Here is a 21,556-nt window from a genome sequence, read left to right as displayed (position 1 = left end):
GGAAATGACCCTTATTTCTAGAACCAGGTATTATTACTAACTCCTTTTTTTTCCCCCCTTTTTGTGTATTTCTTCTTCAATGCAGAGGATAGTGCAGGGTAAGAAAAAGAAATGCAAGTGGAAGTTTATAATCATGAAGGATACAAGACTTTGTACACAGACATTCATACAGACATCAAATACTGGATAGAGGCTCTATTTTAATGAGGATGTTGATAGAAAAGGAGGCTAGCTTTATATTTGAGTTCCATTTTTGCAAATAAAATAAACACAAACATCACAATACTTGCAGATTAGTAACATTTTTCTCAGTGCCTGAAGACAACCTAAATCATGCAAACCACTGAAGTATCTCATTAATTAACTGGCTCTGATCTGGTGGGTTTTGTACACTAGGGTTTCACACCACATTGCTGAACTTTTCCAAATTCGTGTTTCTGCAGAAACCAGCAGGTCAGCAGAATTGCTGAAGGAAATCCTATTAAAATCAAAAGTGTTTGGGAAAAGAAGATAGCAAATACATCTTGAATATGTCATTACAAGATAAAGAATTTTTAAAAATAAATAAACAAGGACCTAATTTGGAAAAGCTCTAGAAATTGGTGGCACAAGGTCAGAGACCCCTCACCCAGCACAACAATGGATGTAATTTTAACCTTCACTGGCAAGGGTGGGAGAGACATTCAGAGCAATCAAGGAATTATTTTTTTTTTAAGTTTATCTGTCTGTCAGCCTACAGTGGAAGTCAGGGCAAAGAAAGGCAACAAAAGAAAACATCTGTAAGCTAGAATTAATTCCAGTTATGTAAGGGCAAGCCTAATGGATGGATGCTGAAGCATTAAAAAAAAATCGTACCACAGTTTAAGCAAACATAAAGAATTTTAAGGGAGAAAAACTGGCAAAAGGGCACATTTCTGAAAAGAAAAGGGGGGGAAAGAAAAGGCCCATGTGTGGATGACAAGGGCAATGTGGATGATTCGGGGACTAAACCCAAAAAAGTTTTTGAAACGTGATGAGATCACTAGAAAACCACAGATCTACTCAAATTTCGGTAACTTGTTGGAGTCCTGAGCCAAAACTCTAGGCCTTGAGATCTTTGACCCTTATTAAAGTAAAATCTAGATGCATATTTAACAATTTTCACCTAAATACTGAAATAACTCAGAAACTGAAGGCTGTACATGCTGGCTGGTACAAGCCCTTCCTCCTCTTGCAGCTCTCCTCATCCACTGCTACTGGCTGCCCCATTTCACACCTGAGGGTCACAAGGAGAGACCTCCTGCCCCATCACCACATGGCAGTCACTGTTCCCATGCTGTGACCTTCTCCACTGTTGCCAGTCCTGTGGGACCCTTTTGTGGACTCGTGATTTCCAGGTCCTCCCCCAAACATACTGAACGAGGTGGAGTTGAGGAGAATGGGACGAGGGAGTCACAGCAACCAAAATAATGAGTTGACTTCTGGACTCATCAAGACAGTGCAGAACATCAAGCCTATGCCAGAAGGCAGGTCTGGAAAAAGTAAGAGACAGACCAAAAAACTGTGAAACCCAAAATTCAAAGCAACTCTGACAGCAAGACACGAACGTGAGACTGATGGTCAGAGGCAAGCTAGCAATTTTATCTAACAAAGCCCATATATTTTGGATATGCTGAATTGAATGGAGCTATCACAAAGTCACATGTCAATGAACACAAAACTCCCCTAAGACCAGTGAGGCATGTGTTGTCCCAGAAGAAATCACATCCAAGGCTGAATTGGTAGAGAAAAGAGAGCAAGTGATAACAGAGAGAATGATCTACACAATTCTACACAATTTTAGACAGAAACAGCCAGGAGACTGACAGTCAGGTTCTCACAGATTACTACCCCATAACCAAGAGAGATGGAAAGGCTATAAACTCGGAGACCAGAGAAATGGGAAAGACCATCTCACACTTAAAGAACCTTATGATTTGAATTCTGTTCTGAAGACTAATCATGGACCTCTACTATATGTTTTAGACAATTAAAAAATTATTTTTATATATATATTTATATACAGAGAGAGAGAGAAAGAGAGAGAGAGAAAGAGAGAGAGAGAAAGAGAGAGAGAGAAAGAGAGAGATCAAAGTTGTTCACTCATCTCTAAGTGGAGGGTGCCAAATACTCTACACAGTTTAATGAGGGGCAGACATCTAGATGGAAAAGACTCCACTGATTCACTAGGTAATGACTAGACTCCATGGCATTTTGAATGGTGAGGAAATTAAGATCCTGACCCAGCCAAGTATGTTAGCACAGGCATAACTGTAACATATGGTACCTCCTTTGAAATCAATGGATGTGCAGTGTTTATGTTTTTGTAGTGATGTTTTGTTAGCATTTGATGCTTATGTAGTTGTCAAGTTTCAAATTAGACAGAATGAGAAGGAAAAAGTAAAAGGAATGCATTAAAAAGCATGTAAAATTTTAAAATACATGGGTTCAAGCCTTTTTACTAAAATAAAGTGACTTAATCTGTATTTTGGGAAGGTGATGGCACTATACTGGAATCCATTTTAGAAATGCTGGTCATATTCTGCATAAGAGCAGTATCATAATTCCTAAATGAACAACCAATTTGATCTTTAGCAAGAAATGTCATTATATCAAATTTGAACAGACACTAAATATTCCCTGGAAACACACATCTTTGACAGGCATTGTGCAGCCAGGAGGTTAATTTTGCCCAATGTTCACAAAATGGCATATAGCAACAGGTTAATTAAATAACTGTGTTTAGACACCCACCACTCTGAATTAAGATTTCTCAGTGAGAAATTACAAAAAATTCACATTCAGTTGAATAAAGACCATTTTCCAATGAAATCACTTATTTTTCAACTACAGTGTAAATCAAATTACAAAAGTCCTAGTTCAGAGCCAATATTTTTCATGGATTTAATTGTAACTGACAGATATATAACCCTTGCTAAATTGGTTTACTGCGGGTAGTTCTTACAAGCTTTTCATATACTGCCACTACCAATGGATGGCAAATTTATATGCAAAATTGCCATGCTAGCATAGACCAGCTAGCTCCCCTGGGAGAACCTAAAAAAAAAAAAAAAATCACTTCTATATTGTACTCTGTTAAAGAAGAATTGATTCTCTACTCCCAGAAAACATGAAGAAAACTATTTCATTTTTTCAAGGTGAAAAGAGTAGAAGGTGAAAGTAGAAGAATTTATGTATTTTTATCTAACTTTTCCACATTTTTGTTTAAGCAGTTCAAGGCGTTTTGGCAGGGATACACACACTTGGGATGATACAGTGCTACATACATCGATAGACAAGTACTTAGTATGATACATGACTTATATCAGAAATAACGCTTTAGTCATTAGGAAACAAGGAGCAATAAAGATGACAAAATTAAGTACCTATTTGTTATCTGTCATCAAACCATCGTGAGAACCAGTGAATGGGACACACAGCACACTTAAGAAAATCCTGCATGATTAGTAAATCATATTAGCAGTACCTTAGCTATCACTTGGTAAAGCATAAATGAAAGTAAATGCCTAAAACTTGTAAACGGAGAGCAGTATACATATACCTGTCCAAGAAACATGTCTGACAATTCAGGTCCTCTGTAAATGCTCCACTTCAATTATCTTACACAGGAGGATTCTGTCATTCTAACACAAAAAAATTGACAGAATCCTTGAAAGCGACAAGCACTTAAAGTTGCTGTTGTAAGTGATGCAGTATTATAAAGAATGAGCTGAATAGAACCCCAGAAAAAAAAAACATTTTGCATGAAAAAGGTTTCCTACCATGCTAAAGAAAAATAGCACATTAGAATGCTACGCAGCAGCCACTGTAAAAAGGATGCCTTTTTTAATACCACAATATGATAAATTATCTTAAGTAGCACATTAATGTCAGAAATTGAGCATAATCTAACTTCTTTCCAGTGACAATATTAAATGGCTTTCAGACGTCTTTCCTACTATTCTGACATTAAATTTAATAACACCCAGAGAGACCACAAAAATGATTCAGTTACAAGAATCATACTGCACTGGATCATTGCCTTTTAAGTAGGATTCAGCTAAATGATTTGGACTCTGATGCTTTTGGCACATTCAAGAGAAAGGTATGAATTTTACTATGTAACATTTATCAGTAGTGAGCAAAATTCCTTTCAGCATCCAGTTTGCATTGGTAGTGGGATTTTCCTTTGTGCAAGAGTTTGAACATTGTTGATTACATGAAACACAGGTCGCAGACAGACCTACCATTCTATTCTTTTTTCTTTTTAACTTTTCCCTGCTTGGTACTGTTGAATATTGACAATCCCTATAAGCACCTGTTAGAGTGTATAACATTTTGCAGTATTAGTAAAGAAAATTAACGAAAGGCTTAATTAAAGATTTATATCATGGGACAAGTCCACATACTGCTGCTGAAATTATTATAATGGGAAAAATTAGTATTTCTGAAATGTAAAAGAAATTAATAAGATATTTATTTTTCACCTTCCAGAAGAGTACTTGAAACAGTGAGAAATTATAAATTCAAATTGTAAAAGATACACACAGGCTCTCTGCTGAAGTAGGTCTCTAATAACAAATGCATTCAACCATAAAAGCCATATAGCAATTTCACCGCAGCAGAACTGTATGATACACATGGAGATGATGATGTGAGATTAGGAATAAATTTAGATGTTGGGCTAAAATAATCAATAACTGAGTTCAAGTGCAAGAATTGGCCATCGAAATCTCTCCACATCCTGTCTCGTCCAGCAGTTCTCACAATGCACAGTAACTGCCTTTGCTGTAGTCATGCAGCTTATAAAAAGCAAGAATTCAAGCCTCTTCCCTTCCCCAAATGCCTGTTGGGCTCAGAAGTTCAAGAAAAGGTCCCACAATCAGTGGCAGGACCTGTCCAATTATAGACACCACAGAAGAATGCAAAATAATCCAGATGCTGCCTTCAAACAGTTCCTTAGATTCAATTGTCCCATCACCCAATTCAGAATAACTCTTATTTCTGTGTTTAACTTTGAAACCAATGAAAAAGGCTTAACACCTTCAGCTCACTATTGAGTCAGTGCTTTTGCCAAAGGGAGTTTTTTGCACGATAAGCCAATAGTCACAGTAGGACAGCTTTGAAAGTGCATATCAAGTAAGGATAAGGAAGATAAAATTCTAAGTACAGATGTTAATTTGTTTGGTGAGGTCTTTTCTCCAAAGGTTTAGGTTGACTGGGGTCAAGGTCTATGCCAGCAGTGAAATACACTCCACTGCTGCTTCTGCATGCTGGAGTCTGAGGACTCAGTCCTTCCCTCACTCAGTCACAGGAGTGCCTCTCCTCTGAGAAGGTAATTTGGAGATAAATACATGACAGAGGAGGGGACATCTTTATATTTCTTGTTACCATCCTCTCAAACTTCTTTAAAGATCTCACCTCAAGGAAGAAGGCAAATACAGGAAAAAAACATCAATGAGTGGCTGTTATTTACACATTATGAGCCTGAGGAGGAATGTAGTTATATCACATATTGTTAGAGACCCCCTAAAATTAAAAATGCTTAATCTTTTTGCCTTCAGAAAAGTCAGTAAAGCATTTCTTTAGAAGCTCAGGTTGATAACAAACTAATACTGTAGCTTCCACATTGGCTGTTAAAATGGGTTCTAGTCATGTCTGATTTCCTCACAGCTTACTGTTTGTGCACGCATAGTCAGAGCTGCTTTTCTTGCATACGTTACCCTGTATTAATCAATATGAAAGTCCATCTGCCTCCTTACTCACCCAGTAACTTCAGTGTCATGACATCATTTTCCAAATCTTCACAGTCAGTTTTAGTTTTGGCTGCTGTGAATACACAGCTTCACCACCTCACCCAAACTATGTAATAGAGACAACACCAAACAGGATGGATTTCCATATGACAACGCTCCCAACTTTCCTTCAGTGTGAAATCTACCCTCATTTCCTACCAGTTATTAAGCCACTAGAGAATACATGACAAATTAGAGATTTTAAGAAACTTAGGTCAAGGCACTTGTCAAAAAGCTTTTACATAATCCAAATACACTCTATAAATCAGACCAACCCTATTCTAATGTTCACTGACTCTTCCGCAAAATGCTAATGTATGTGCTCTATCTGTAAAAGCTTCAACAACTGATCCCTCCTATATGGCATTAATCCCTGCCTGCTAATTTTTATCTTTATTATTGTTTCAACCACTTTGCCTGGATACCTGGTCTCAAAGTCAGCCTTATGACACTATACTTCTAGATTCCTTCTGGACACCTTGTTCTACTTTTGGCCCTCACATTTTCCACATTATGTTCCTGTGTCTCTTATAGCATATTGAATACCAGCTAAAATACAACCTTGAGTATCCCTGGGGTGACAAAATATTAAGAATTACCACTGCAGGGACCATACAGAAAGCCATTCATATTTGCCATTGTAAATGTTTCAATGTGCACTTTACTCTAAGTTTCCAGCAGATTTACAAAAGAAACGAGACTACTAAGAATGTGTCGGTACAGATAATAATTAGTTGCTGTAGTATTCAGGCCTTAATCACTTACAATAAATGGTATTTTGGTACAGTTGGCGTATCATTAATCTCTTCAGTTTGCACATTGCTCTCACTGAAGCATCTTGGACACTTCATAGGTTTCCAGTTTGTTACTTCTATTTATCATTCTTGCACAACTTCCTCTCCTTGGAGGTGAGGGAGGAAAAAGCTGCCCCACCAGCTGTAATAGTTGGGTGAGGGACACTGCTGACATGGAAATGATCACATAAACCAAGGACAGCATGAGCCACAGATGCTGTGGTAGGAAAAAGTGACTCCATAATTCATCACTGATTCTGTCCCCTGTGTGTATTTTATACTCATCACTGGACAGGCTGCAAAAAAACCCTGAGGAAAATGATAAGCAGGAGGAGTGTAAAGTAAAAAGCTGTTAGAAGAGAGACTGAAGTTAACAGAGGATCACAGCACAACTGCCAGTGTTTACTGATTGTTCTCTCAATTGCTATGATACTTAAAGCAGTGAGGAATAAAAGTGATTACTTTATTCCCATCACCCTCATCATGAGATACCAGCTGAGTAAATCTTGATCAGCAGAAGTTGATGAAGAGGAAATAATGGAGAGTGCTAATGCATAGTGAGCTAAATGCTATCAAAAGCTGTTTGGCATTGCTCAGAAAAGGTTAAAAACTATAAGTTTTTACTACTAAAGTACACCTTTAAAGAAGTGACACTTCCTTTGACCACAAGTTCTAAGAATTTGGACACATGAGATTTCATTTGTGCTGACTCATAATTTTTACAAAAAGCCGTATTGCTGGAGGGCTTTTTTATGGGCCAACACTGATATTTGTGATGTTGCAAAAGAGGAATGGGTTAAGAGAGACATTTAATAGGTATTGCATATCAAACTGGATCAGAGAAGATGCCTAGTTACTTTGTTTTTTGAGAACCATTAAAACTAGGAACTAGCACACCACATCACCATTTGGATGGTCTAGGTTTTAACTGTAAGAACTAAAGGGCTGATTCAATTAGCAGAGAGTTTCTATCCTCTCCAGCACAGCACAGGGTTCTTCCAAATTTTGGTTAACAAGTATGTGGTGAGAAGGACTCAGCTGAAATCCTGGGCCCAAACAAACAGCATCTTCAATACTCAATGATCCTTGTAGGTCCTGTCCAACTCAGGATATGCTATGATTCTATGTTTTTAATGTTTTCAGCTAAGAGCTAAACAACAGACATTTTGAGGGTCTATAGTAACTCACTGACCCATAAACTGGAAATTCTTCTTGTAATGTGCCAGGCAGGGGAGGAATGCTACCCACATTTCCAGCATACTACAGATATATATCCTGTGCTGAAAGAGAAGCTTCCACAGTTGATTTGCTCAAGGTCCTACCGTACTCCTTAGCATTTTGGTAGAGCTCTTCCCTCGGAAAGCTCTCTGCTGTACTCGCTAATGAAGAAAGTAGGTAGAGCACATGACTCAAGGCATATAATCTCCTGCTATCTGGGATAATGCACTTGATCTATATTAGACTTTTGAATCTTGTTTAAGACACCAGATAAACCAGAGCTTTCCATAAAGTACAGGTCTTGCTGGGAAGCTCCACCAGCCACCCTCAAAGCATAGTACAAAGGCTGAAGTTTCTTGGCTAGACATAGCTGGAGGCACACAAGTGCAATGAGGTGCAAAGACAGTTTTATTGAGCCATAGGCACAAGGATGTACAATCACACTTAAAGGTCTTCCTAAGGGAACATGCCTCAGAAATGCCATGCTCCCTGTTACTGTGCCATGGACAAGTACTAAGTCTCAGAGAAAAAAGGCAGACACAATAAATGGGCTCTGTTAAAAACACACACATAGAAAGGGTATTCCTTAGCAAAACCTCATCCACCTGGGAACCTCTAAATTACTGTGTCAGGTTTTCTGTATTTCACCATTTAATACTTCCTCCTCTTTTCTAAGACACTGGAAAAACAGAAGAAACCACATTTTCGTCTGTGAGTTTCCACCTGCTTAAAACAGCCAAAACTATTGCTTTGTTTTCCATTTAGCACAAATTCACTGAGTTAGGAAATACAGAATATTCACTGTGAGCAAGTGTCAGCTGTAGGTATTTAGGCTGACAATCTCTTTCTGTTAATGCTGATTTGTATAGTTACTCTAGGTGCATATTTTAGTTCTCCTGTGCACATTACATACTTCAATTCTATCTTCAAACACTAATCTCTTGTAGCCTATGTAAATAAGTGTTCAGACTCTGCTGTGTGGGTGATTAAACAGTTATAAATATGAATAAAGCTCTAAGTAATTGGCTTCTATTTTAATTAATTTTAGATAAAATTAGCACGAATTTTTCCATTTCAAAAGGTGCCGCATTTCCTAAGCTGGTGAAACGTATATTTCTCTCCTGCTACTCCATTTTCCTACTCTTGCTTTACAATGACATGCAAAGCAGAAGGAAACAAAGCCCCCTCAATGTATCTCCTTCATTTCAGTTGACAGACAGCACCAGCACCAGTGGCTGAGCCTTGCTGGCAATGCAGAGACTATTTCTTCCACAGGCAAAGCCTGTATGTGCATTGGTTTAGGACCAATGACATCAAAGGAAATTTCGTCTCTTACTTTAACAGAAGGAAGGGCAAAACAACCTTTGCCAATACTGTTGTCAGTGATGTTAACTGGCTTCAAGGAAGCCTGCACTCCAGCACTGAATCTGCCCTGAGCCTGCCAACTCTTCACAAAGTCAACAGGAGATAACAGGAACATTCAAAAGGACGTGGCTATCACTCTATCCCAAGACCCTTTCCTTGAGCCTACCCAGCTCTATTCTAGGCTGAAAGCTTCCAGCCCCATTAAAATTTGTCTAGAAAGCTGTTTTAAAAAATTGAAATCCAAAGTTACCTTTCCAATGCCAGGGTTGTCCTTGATTTTGGACACAGCTCTCAGAAGGCATGGTGGTGCTGGGGGAGGACAGAGCTGCAGGATGCCACTAAAGTTAGTAGCATAAATAGAGAAGTCGTGTGTGTGTGGCAGGGGCGGATGGTATTTCTTTCTCTTCGAAGACAGGTTAAGCTTCTGTGCTGCTCTGTATAAAAGTAATAGCAAGAAAGGACAATGTTACTAGGTGTTAATGGGAATCTGGACCAGACAAACAGATGCTCATTGTCATCACTCCCTGCTTAACATATCAAATCATTGCATTCTAATCTGATTTCATAAGGATAAACCATCAGGATGCCAATAGAAGGAAATATGGGTAGGAAAATTACTGGCAAAATATTCAGTTAACTTCTCCACCAACAGAGTTTCAGTTATTATCTAACTTTCCCTTCTTTCCCCCAACAGCTAACATCTGAATCCTAAAAAGCTAACATCTCACTGACATAATAAAAAGCTGAAATAATCCCCTTGTCACTGGCAGAACCAGATGGACTTTGTTGGTGATAACATTATGAAAGTAGTTCTTTGTACTCTACAAGTTACTCAAGGCAGAGAATAACACTCCAAGTCAGCCAAGCTCAAGATCCTCTCCTGTTGGCTGCACAGAAAATCCTTAGATAACAGAAAATTTCCTTCAAGACAGATTGGTTTTTCCTCCCCAATTCCATTCTTTCACATTAAAATGGAAAGCTATTAAAAAGACATGCTTTAATGTGCTGAATGATAATGATGCTGCTTTTGAAATGTAGAAATTCAAAACATAAAAGATGAAGGAGGAAAAATTAGAACATACAATTAAAATTGTAACATTCTTCCCTGTGAATAAAAATAGGAATATAATCAGTTTTTTTCTGTTATTTCCCATCAGCAACACTGAACAATACAGCAAGAAACAATAACAGAAACTCAAGTCTACATCAAAACCCACATGGAAAAAAAAATCACCCTGCAGATTTAAGTAGAATAAAAATATGTGTTAGCAAGCACATGCTGAGTATCTGGGGGTGGCAGTGGGGGTGAAATCTCAGCTCTCTCGAAGTCAAGGAGAGCTTTACTACCCAAATAACACATATGTGATCTGATCCTGAGGCTGTCAGTAGATAGTAGTCCACTCACAAATAAGTATTGTAAAAGCATCCAACATGTTATTTTTTAACATTACTTTGAACAACTGTAAAATGTTCAAAATTTGCAAAATTGCAAAGTGTTCCACTGCTAGCACCTGTGGACAACTCGAGGCCATGCTACTGATGCCAATAGGTCTTCTGGGGACAAATCCCTATTCTGGTCCATGCTTGCAACAAAACAGCTTGTCACTTTGAACATATTAGTTTATAAATATGTGATGACCAAAAGTATCTTTATACAATGACTACTTTATATTTTCATCATGTCTTTCAGCCTAAGATCTCCAAGTACTTTTCAGTGAGATCAAACTGGCACTAGCATCTGTGAAGTATTATAAGCAACAGACATGGAGAAACTAAGTCAGTGCTTTGCTGTCATAACAAATTAAGGGTAAATCTAGAACTCTAACCTTGCCCTGAATCTTGTTGTCAGTCAGTCTCAGGCTGTCAGTTTAGTAAGCTGATCAGAGATAGAAACTCTTCCTTTTCTTATATTTATGGTAGGTTAGAAGCAAAACCAAACACTAAGAGCAGAAGGGCCGCACAGTTTCTTCTAGCAGCCTTACTGGCTTCAAATGAGTAACAATACAAAGAACTGGTTGTATCTGAGGAGCAAAATGCCACATTTGAGTCAACATTAGACAGCTAGTCAGCACTAAGGGCAGGACTCAATACAGATCTCCAAAATTCCCAGTCCTATGTTCTATATTCCCAAACTTGTGTGTTATGAACCTTTGTACTTCAACTTCCAGAGTTGCGGACCCCCTACGTGCTCCCTTTTCCCTCTATAAACACTGCAGCATTTAGAAAAAGACAAAGATTCGTATGATGAAAAAATGAGGCTCTAGTTCCAAACTCAGAGGGAGCCTGAAGCCACTGTCTATTGAGGAGCAAGCCGGACTTTTGCCTCTGAGGAAAGAAGCAGCTTTTGACTCCAACTGCATCCTGAAACCAGCAGGAACTGGATCCCACAGCGAAGCAAAATACCACAAGCATGGGTTTATACAGAACCTCGGCGGGTTGGTGGCAATGAGAACTGACTTAACTGCCTAAATCTCAAATCCCCTTGCTAATACTTCATTCAGTATGAAAACATATGCCTGAAATAGGACACCAGGCACACAGTTGCACAACTTCACAGTGGTTGCAGCTGCACATTAAAACTGTAATGCCTCCTAAATTATATACAGCTTTACTGTGCAGGAAAGAGTCTCTACCTGTTGGTACTGCCATTGTGGAACTCAAGACAGTCATTAGCCTCTATCTCCAAGTACCAATTAACAATTGTGGTTATTATTTAATCATCTTGTTGATTAATATGAAAGATAATGTTTATTTTCTTGTTTACATGCTATGATCCCTTGTTGAAATTATAAAAACTCCTCAAGAGAACGTCTTCAAAGCGCAATCAAGCTATACATTAAATCCTGATGAAATAATTACTCCTGCAACAGATCTGGCTAAAGGAGCTCCTCTGGGAAACATACATTAAAGAGAATGAGATACAAAGGACAAATTTACTCAGGAATTGTGTATTCAAGCAGCCAACTAAGCACTAACACTCAAGGAGTAACTGTACCCAAACAGGCCTAGCTAAGCAAAGCATACTAATAAATCAAGAGAAATTCCACTTTTTAGAAGTACAGAATCTCTCAAAATACCTCAGTAGCACATTTCTGGGACATTTTGATAAGCAGATCTAAGATACTGAATCCACTACTAGTTCTCTTAACTTCCACACCAAGATAGAACAACTTTCAAAGTGGTTTGCTTTTGACAATATGCGCCACCTTTCTGCATCTCCACTGTTCAAAGGACAATGCCATTTGCTAAGTAAAGCAATTAACTGCTGTAGTGCTGATAAATCCTCTTCCTATGAGTCTGGAGTGCCACAGTTTTACGAAGAAATTTGGCAAAGGGACTGCTGATGTCCATGTGAGATAACAGGAAACTAAAAGGAGAGGAACTGGAGTAGCTGTTGTAGAAAATAATCCACCGTGCTTTGATGGGCAACAGGCCAATAGCTCTAATAATGATGTATGTGGTTCACACTTAAAAATCATCTCTTGTCAGGTAACAGAGCACAAAGCTTAATTACGACCTCTTTGTGTCTGAATGCAAGAATGACTTTGCCTGATATTAAAACAAGGTTGTTTCTGGAGCTGGAACATCACAGATATCTTGTACCAGCAGCATCAAACAGCTTGCAGGGTTTGGTTTTATTTGTTGTTTTGTGAAAGGTTAAGGATCTAATGGAAAGAATAGGCTGATTTAGATAAAACATCACTATCAAGCCATGCACTCTGAATATGAATTCAAGTAACTGTCATCCTCAGCCCCCATAAAAAGCACAGTCAGTTCTTTAACAAAAAGCCAATTGGGCAGCAGCCCTCATATGCTTTGCTTGGGCTCCTGGACTTGCCCAGGCAAAGAGTACAGCATAAGGACTCATCAATCCTTACGAACTTCTTGCAGAACCAACAATATACTTGGTGGCATCCCAGTCAAGTACTCATTAGGCCAAAAAATAGGCCAAGCTGGTCTGGACAGGGGCCCAAATAAACTAAAACAAAATCCAACTCCACAAACCTCCTTCCTTCAGAAAAATTCATGAGAGGATGTATTTACATGAAACCAATGCTGAAACACTCCAGAGTGCTGGATTTTCTGCAGTCCTTATCCAACAACCCATTACTGAATCTATACCCAACTTTCCAGTTGTGTCTTTTCTCCAGCATTCCTTTTTCTCAGGAGGAATTTGTTCCATGGAGACAGGGCAGGCAAGGCTCTCCTAAACTGAGCCCTTTTTGCCAAGCACCAGAAAGACAGAATTCGGGCTCGTACCAGATCACTTTCTGTAGGAGCCTAATTGGGTGCCATGCCTGATTTGCTTCTTTTTCTCAAATTTAATCTTGCACGGGAAGCCCTCACATACGTCTTCAGCGCTATGGTGGGCTGTCTGACCTTCTTCAACATCAACTTCTGTTTCCTCACAGGAAAAATTATGACCTGTAGGGAATACTGTGCAAAACTTAAGCATTACAGTCCTTTGTTTCTCCAGGCATTTGCCAAGCATTTTGTCACAGCTTTGTCACAGTTATACACTTCCCACCAGCTTTGTTTTCCCCATTCAGCCTTCACAAGCACTCTTCTACAAAACATTCTCGCAATGGAAACTAAGCTCCATACTCCTAAGCTTCTCTTCCAATTAAAGCATGAGAGACATCCATGTATATTACTTTTACCTCCAGCTGTGAGATCTACTGTCTGCATTTTGTTTAACTCTTTCCCTCTTTAATAGAAGATGTCTTTTAAGACGCTCTGGAGAGTTCTTTCCTCATAGCTACGTGTCACAGTAGAAAATAAAACTAATATATGGCCCACGCAGGGGCACTCAAATATCAAATGACAAGGGACAGTCTCCTTACCCCACACAATTTACAGATTACTAGGTTTTCTGCCATGCATGGATGAGACCAGTGAGGAAAACTATGGCCAGATCAATTACATAATGCTTAGCATCTAGGGAACAAGACTGTGCAACAACAGCCTCTACAAAGCCTGCTCATTGAAAGAACCATACTATTTTTTATTTTAAATTCTGCCTATGTAGTTAGCATGACATTTCAGATAGTCTGATGTACAGCAAGCTGCTTCTAGCTTACACTCACTGCACACGTTCTGCACATTATGGCTGTGAAAGTAAACAGCACAGTTTAAATCCCTTAAGCATTCCTTCTGGGCATAATTTCTCCACAAAAAAAAAAAAAAAAGAAAACTGGATTTGAAACTTTTATAACTATGCAAAATTACAAAATTTTTGCTTAACACTTTGTGGAATTTATTAAGCTTCAGCAGGAAGAGGGATGTGAAATATGTTCTGGGATGCATACTAGAAATGGGTCAACTGAGATAAATGCAGAGGACTTAATTGACACCGTGGGTTTATGGACAAACTGCCACAAGTCAGAAAGAGAACTGGGAGTCCTGCTTCCCATTACTAATATCCACAGACAAGAAAAATAAAAGAAAACTTCTGCACGTTCATTTCAGCATGACTCATTACATATTAACAGTTTTAGTGTTATTAGCCAGCCTTATCTTTCAGAGATCACAATCATTATTCATATTGTGAGAATGCTTAAGGGCTTCACTGAAAGAGTCAAGGCCAAAGTGTACAGTCCAGGCCTTAAATAGCCTGACATTCAGAGTTTACTCAAGAGAATGCTTACTCAAGACTTTTGGTTTGACCTTGACAGACATCATAGAAGTGACTTTTATCCTGATTCTGAACCCTCTGCAAAGTTTTCAAGATTGTAGTTGCAGGTTTACACTAAGAATCAGTCTACTCTAAAGCAAAGCTTTCCTGAACTTTCCCAGCTCCAACAAGGCATCAATCACCTCCCATAACAAATATCCCAAGCTTTTCCCACTGCAAACCAGCCCTAAACGAAGCAGTGGGAAAGTCACAGCCTATCATCATATCTGCAGTTCCAGTTATTGTTTCCTTAATTACTCATCAATACAGATAATAAATAGACGGATGTCCTACAATACACCCTCCAGCACTCTGTCCCAAGCCTTCCGCAACTCACAGAATACACTTGGTAGGCATTATTATTTTTCTTATCCCTATTACTGTTTGATTTGTGGTTCTAAAACTAAAAAAGGTAGCACAATGAAAAAGTGCAGTTGCTACCCAAAACCCCAAGGAAGATTAAAAATCAGTTTCCACTAACAGCATGCAACGTGGAAAATAAAATATGATTTAGAAAAAGACATTTTTAAAGAGAAAACTGGGAATGTCTAAATCTGTCATGAAGGTTTGGAAAGGATAGGCACCATCTGTATTTCTACAGTAAATTTTGCTCAAGAAACCACTTCTAAAATACACATAAAACTTTGAGGTTGTGGTCTCTTCTTCTCCCTAGAACAAGCTTAGAGGTTCCTGGGATGCATATATAGCTCCAGGAGGATATAAAGGCTTTCCCCACTTAGTACCACTACACAAGTACAGCACCAAACCTTTGTTTGCTTAGCTGTCCCAGCAATGTTGCTGAGAAGCACTGCCAGGAAGAACAAACAATTAATGTTCCTTATTTCCGTGGTTCAACTTCCTCAATAAATAATCATTTCATCTGGATCACAATGCACAGCCTCAAACAATGGCACTTTTATAATGGGTGATGGTAATACAGTTTCAATAGAAACCCATTATTCTGAAACATTCCAAAATGTCAAACCACATTTAATATTGTGGGGATATTACCACGCCAGCATTATAAAAGAAAGTATCTCCAATATGAGACTAGGTTCATGCTTTGCCTCTTGCACATAGCATAAGCTTGCAATCTGGGCTTGGATTTCACTTTGACCTCTTACTTTTCTCTTACTATCTCTCATTAAAATCCACGAGGCAGAAATAAAAATCAGCTATTTATTAGGAAAAGCATCTTCTCGCAGCTGGAAGAAGATGCGTCCAGAAGAGATTTTAAGAGGTTATCTACACTTTCCCCGTGCTAAAGGGTAGGATGAACTTTACCTAATACAATCCAATATATATTTCTCCAACTTATTCTTGGAAATCTCCAGTGAAAGCAAGTCCACAGCCTCCCGAGGCAATCAATTCCAGTTTTTAACTAGTCTTATAAAATTCACATCTCATGTCTCTCATTCTTTATCTTCCCCCCACCTCACCAGCAGACATGCAGAGAAGCTTATTTCCTTCTCCTGCAGAAGCTGTTACCTGTATGAAAGCCACTACCATACCCCAGTCTTTTTTTTTTACAAATTGAAAAGTTCTGATCCTTCCAACCTTTCCTCAAAGGTAAGGTTTCCTTGATTTCTGACTATCCTTGTTGTTCTCCCCCTACTGTATTCATAGCTTCATAAAGTATGGAATCAGGGCTTCTTGCATCAGTGAGAAATAATCAAGTGTCACCTAAATGTAGGCACCATAGAGAAAAGCCAGGCAAAGCCACTTTGAGATAATCTCAAAGAGACCTCTAGAAGATGACAAGTTAAAACAAACCAGCTGGGTACCCTGAAATCAGAAGAGCTTCTTCATGCCATACAGAACCAAGAGTGATCCCTCCACATTATTAATTTAGCAGAAGCAACCAATCGAGCCCATCTTCAAGCATTCAAGTAATATTCATAGAGGAATTCAAGGAGGAGTTTTCACTATGCTTCTCTGTAATTTTTCCCCAGGTTTGAGAAACACCAAAGGGCAGATCCTCACAAGCACTGATAATTACACTCCAGCCACTTTTTCTGCTCTCCCAAAGCAGCAGCTTCCGAGGTTGCTGCTACAAAATTGTCTGGGTGACATCAGCTCCGTATTCTCTTCAGATTGTAGATTTAAGATGCTTTTCTGGCCAAAGAACATTGCTTCAGCAGCCAGGACCAGCATTCAGGAATTGACTTTTATATATATACACATACACTCACCAGAATAACAGCAAGTCACCGCAGCCTGCCACATACCATTTCCAGCTCTGTTCGCTAATGATGTTAAACAAAGCAAGAGCAGACGAACATATTGCTGCATTTCCACACTCACTGTTTACAATTGTACCATATGACAAACTGCTGAAAACCTGTGTAGGTTAATCTTTAAGTAAGCAAAACTGTCAACACCTAATATAGAAATATGTCAGTTCCCAGGCTACACACTGCATAGCTATGTAGTGAAAATACAGCTACCTGAACACCAGCAGTATTTCCCAGCTCTGTTTCATGACCTAACTGAGGTAAAGCAGGCAGAATCACATCAATCTAAGCACACTCCTTAGGCAAAAAACGTTGGACTTATTTGCCAGCAAGACACAGACTCATGAAACAGTCAGGTTAAGCAAAACAGAATTCTAGCCTCATTTGTATTCTGTCAAGAAAAAGTAATAAAGACATTTTTAAAGCTACAAAGTAATGAAATTTAAGCAATGGTGTTAACTAGCCTTTCATTATTAAAGTAATCACTTAAATAGATCACTTAAAATTTTGCTCTGTAGTATCAGCTCCCGGTGCACAGAAAGAAGCCAATAATTTTTTTTTGTTACAAAAGATATTACACTCCATGCTATTCATCAAAAACAATCTGCTATGAAAAGCAAAAGCATTCTACTCATTCAGGCTGCTTCAGGAAAGACATAGATGCACTTGTAAGTGGAAAAGATGAGAGAGAAAATACATGACATCACTAACAAGGGTTCATCTGAAGCACTATATTCAGACAAGTATCTGACAGGAAAGAGGAGGACTAAAAGGGGAGAAAATTCACTATTTTCACGTTCCTGATTGCATATACCAGTCTGAATACAAGTGAGCATCTGTGACTGTAATGTCTCCTTTACCTTAAAAGCTGTGGGGTGAGTTACATTTTCAGGTTACCCTCCTTTGCCCCAACACGCCATGCCCACAGGCAAACCTTTCTCATCAATTTCAGCTCCCTCAGTTCCATATTTTATTGCACATCTAGAAAAATCCACAGAGGATCCATTCCCACTTCAGCTGGGTTTTATTTCAGGTGCTTAGTCAAAGTCTTGACACCTATACTGCCAAGCAAATAACTTCCCAGGGGGGCATTTACTTATTCGTACTGTTAGTGAGTTAAATGGTCACCGACAGCACTAAATGATGCAGGGGAAATCACCCAAGTACAGGAGTCACATGCCCACACAATGACTATTTTTAAACAGAAGAGGGGCACATGGGCTTCTAAACCCAGGGTTTCTATGATTTATTTAACTGACATCAGTTCTGAAGCGATATTTCTCAGAGGTATAATGGGCTGAAATTACAGCACCATTTAAAATAGCACTTAACAGGAAAATTTGAGATGCATGTTCTTCCTTCACTGAGGATGGAGAGATTTGACTATTTCTGACTCAAAGATGATAACTTCAAATTTCAGTAGAAATTAGCGACTCCTGAAGACCTGCTGAGACACAGTATCAAAAGATATTCTGAAGCTTGCCCTGAACTCCAACAAGCTTCAGTAATAACATTTAGATTAGATTCATTTTATGCTGATTAACTTCCACTGAGTCATTTCCTCCCAGTAAAAACTCTATAGGGCAGTGCTTCTTAGTAAGTGAGCTCCACCACTGTGGACACAAAAAGCCCAGCAAAGCAGAAAGCAACCCCAAGAGCAGCACTATACTGATGTTAAGCAAGGTACTGGCTAAGCTGTTTGAAATGTCCTGCCAAAAGAAACATCTTCCATCCTCCAGCAGGAAAGATGAAGGAAATTTTAGAAAGCCAAAATGCAATGATATTTCATAGAGAATTTAAAAGTATCTTCAGAGTAATCCTGCAGTTGATCAAGGACTGCAGCTATAGTGCATTATTTTGGCTTGACATTTCATTTTTGTTATAAATGATAATGTGGGATGTCTTATTTTGCCACAAGCACAAGAAAGCAAAGCAATGTTGCTCAGAATAGAGAAAGTGTCACTTCAAAGTCCATCTGCCCTGCAAACCACATCATGCACATCATAAACTTAGTGTTAGATTGACTGCAAGTTAGCCATGAGAACTAAATACTCAATTAACTATTAGTCTGCTTTAACTATTTCACCTGCTAAGTCCGTCTGTCTTAACAACATACTAAAATAGTTAAATATGTTACTGGAAGAGTCTGAAAGTCACTAACAAAGTTATAAAACAGGTGCAAACTGTCAAAGTACATCCCCACAGGAAAGTAACCATTATCATTTTACCTATGGAATGCTCCATTCCCACTGCAGCAAAACCACCAGTGCAGCTGCCACTGCTGCCAAGCTGAGGAGCCCCAAATAACGGAGTCAGAGCAAGCGCTGGTGTTCAGGAGTCCAGGAACCAAAAAAGCAGGCAGACTGGGAAGGCTGGGGTGAGGAGGAGGCAGGAGAAGTACTCCTCTTGACAAGCTAGGAAGGGTAGAAAGAAGGGAAAAAGCCAAACGGAAAGAGAGACTCTGGTAGCCAGACAACAGCAAGATTCCATACAGTCAGGAAAACAGAATGATCGAGTGTGTTCAGCTAGGGAGGAAGGAGAAAATATAGAAAGGATCATATAAAAAAAATCCTAAAATTAAGGGAGAAAATATTAAGTCCAGGCAAGCAGAAGATCCAAGAGAGGACAAAGTAAGAAGAAATATCTGCATGACTCCAGTCAAATACTTCAGACTTTTCCCTAGTTTAAAATCCACTGACCACCATTTACTCGCACAAATAAATTCAAACTTGGATAGCTCTGAAGTCTCCCCTCTGGCATACTTGTGGACACATCTGTTTTAAATTATTCTTCTTTGCTCTTCCTCATGAGCATCAAGGACATGTCAGAATATAGAGCTAATCCAAGACCCAACCACTGCAACCGCCATCTGTACTGAACCACCTACAGTAGCTCAAAAAGTCAACACATCTCCTGGAGAGGCTGCCTCTGGTACTCCAGAACCTCTTGTATTATCATCCATCAAGGCACTCAGAGCTGACCAAAATCAGTCCTCCTTAGGGGTAGCTTCACATGCTAAAGATCTTTAAGGTATTCTGTCAGCAGGAAACACTGCAAGTGCTTTGTTGTGCCCCAATTCTGCTTTTGCTATGAACTTGGAATAAAGACCTAGAACATCCTCTCCAAAATCCTGACCTAATCATGAGGTTCCCACATTATTAGATCCATTTTTCCCATCTTTCACTGTTTCCTCCTTTTCATATTTCCTGCCAATCTGTTTGGCAGCAGGTTCCCTCCTTTTTTCACTCTGCCATCTCCTGCCCAACCTGTTCAGCCACAAGTCCTACAGCCTGTGCTATCCAAGTGAGGTTTCTCCTTCCAAACATGTCCCTGACACTGATGCCTTGCATCATCTCTCCTTGGTTCATACACCATGATCCTTAATACTCTATATGGGGAGCTTCATCTTCCAAGGCAATGACTCACAGATGCCCAGTGCTCATTCATCTGGTCACCACCCAGTTCCCTCTGAGGCTCTCTCAAATCGTCACCATGTGCTCTCCACCTTGGCTGATCACTCAGTGTCTGTCCCCTCGAAATCAATAGGCATATCCCAATCACAAATCTGTTAGACTTTGGGACATTTTTCACGCTTTCAGTAGTGTTCTAACTCAGCAGTGCTGACATCCAAACTCTACCTTCCCTCTCCTCTCAGCTACTCCAATTTCTTTACCTCCTCCCTTTGCTGAACTACAGCTCTGTGCCTCATCTCTGTTTGCCCAGTCAATCTCTCAGCCATCATCGATGAGCTCTCCATAGCAGGGGGCCTGGCTCACCCTAAGCTGATAACACACTGTGTAAATGTAAAATGCTGTATTAGCAGTAACGATGTTCTGCTGCTAAACATGCTGTCCTGAGAGTCATTTGTGTTCCCAAGGACAAAGACTACTAAATTCAGGCTTATCTCCTAATTTATCCTCCTTACAGGCTAACGTGAAACAGGATATACCTAAAGCATGCACTCTTTGTTTGTCCTTAATTACAGGCAGTATTATGCTGCCACAGCAACTAGGAAAGCTTAAGCTGCTCTGAGATGATACAAGATACTGCACAATGCCTCACACCCTGCCCTGTCCCCTGTCCCCACATAGTGCTGTGCTACGTGCGGGTCATGTTTGCTCTCTAGCAACCACATTCCAGCAGCCACGGCATGGCACCGGCAAGACAAGGCAAGCCCTTTGGTGACACCCGCTCCCTCTCCATTTGCACATCTGCATGAGGGCTTTCTTGCTCTTCCCAGCTCCATGCAGAGAGGAGAAAGGGGACAGGAGGGCATCCCTCTCTCCAGCCCCATGCAGTGGGGAGAACACCGCAGGGATCGGGCTGTTCCAGCTTTCTAAGTCCAGAGTAGGGAGGTCATTAAGGGGGAAAGAATAATTATGTATCTAATTATGTATCTGGCTGACCCTTGAAACAGCTGGATGCTCCACTTCATCTCCACATCCATAGTTCTCCCCA

General features: G+C 39.5%; 1 protein-coding gene across 5 annotated transcripts in view; it reads right to left on the bottom strand.

Moving 5' to 3' along the window:
• Window positions 1-21,556, bottom strand: part of KIF26A (kinesin family member 26A) — a 103,020-nt gene that overhangs the window by 20,747 nt on the left and 60,717 nt on the right. For 3 of the 5 annotated variants that reach the window (XM_064659312.1, XM_064659313.1, XM_064659314.1), the window contains 2 exons: window positions 19,327-19,512; window positions 9,441-9,624 (listed from right to left, as the gene is read on the bottom strand). In XM_064659312.1, the coding sequence (XP_064515382.1) occupies window positions 9,441-9,624; window positions 19,327-19,512 (370 nt within the window). The remainder of the gene's footprint in view (window positions 1-9,440; window positions 9,625-19,326; window positions 19,513-21,556) is intronic. The other 2 variants (XM_064659315.1, XM_064659316.1) reach the window with 1 other exon arrangement.

The sequence above is a fragment of the Pseudopipra pipra genome, chromosome 6, assembly GCF_036250125.1.
Source record: "Pseudopipra pipra isolate bDixPip1 chromosome 6, bDixPip1.hap1, whole genome shotgun sequence".
Taxonomy (NCBI): Eukaryota; Metazoa; Chordata; class Aves; order Passeriformes; family Pipridae; genus Pseudopipra; species Pseudopipra pipra.
This window is presented reverse-complemented; position numbering and strand designations above follow the sequence as displayed.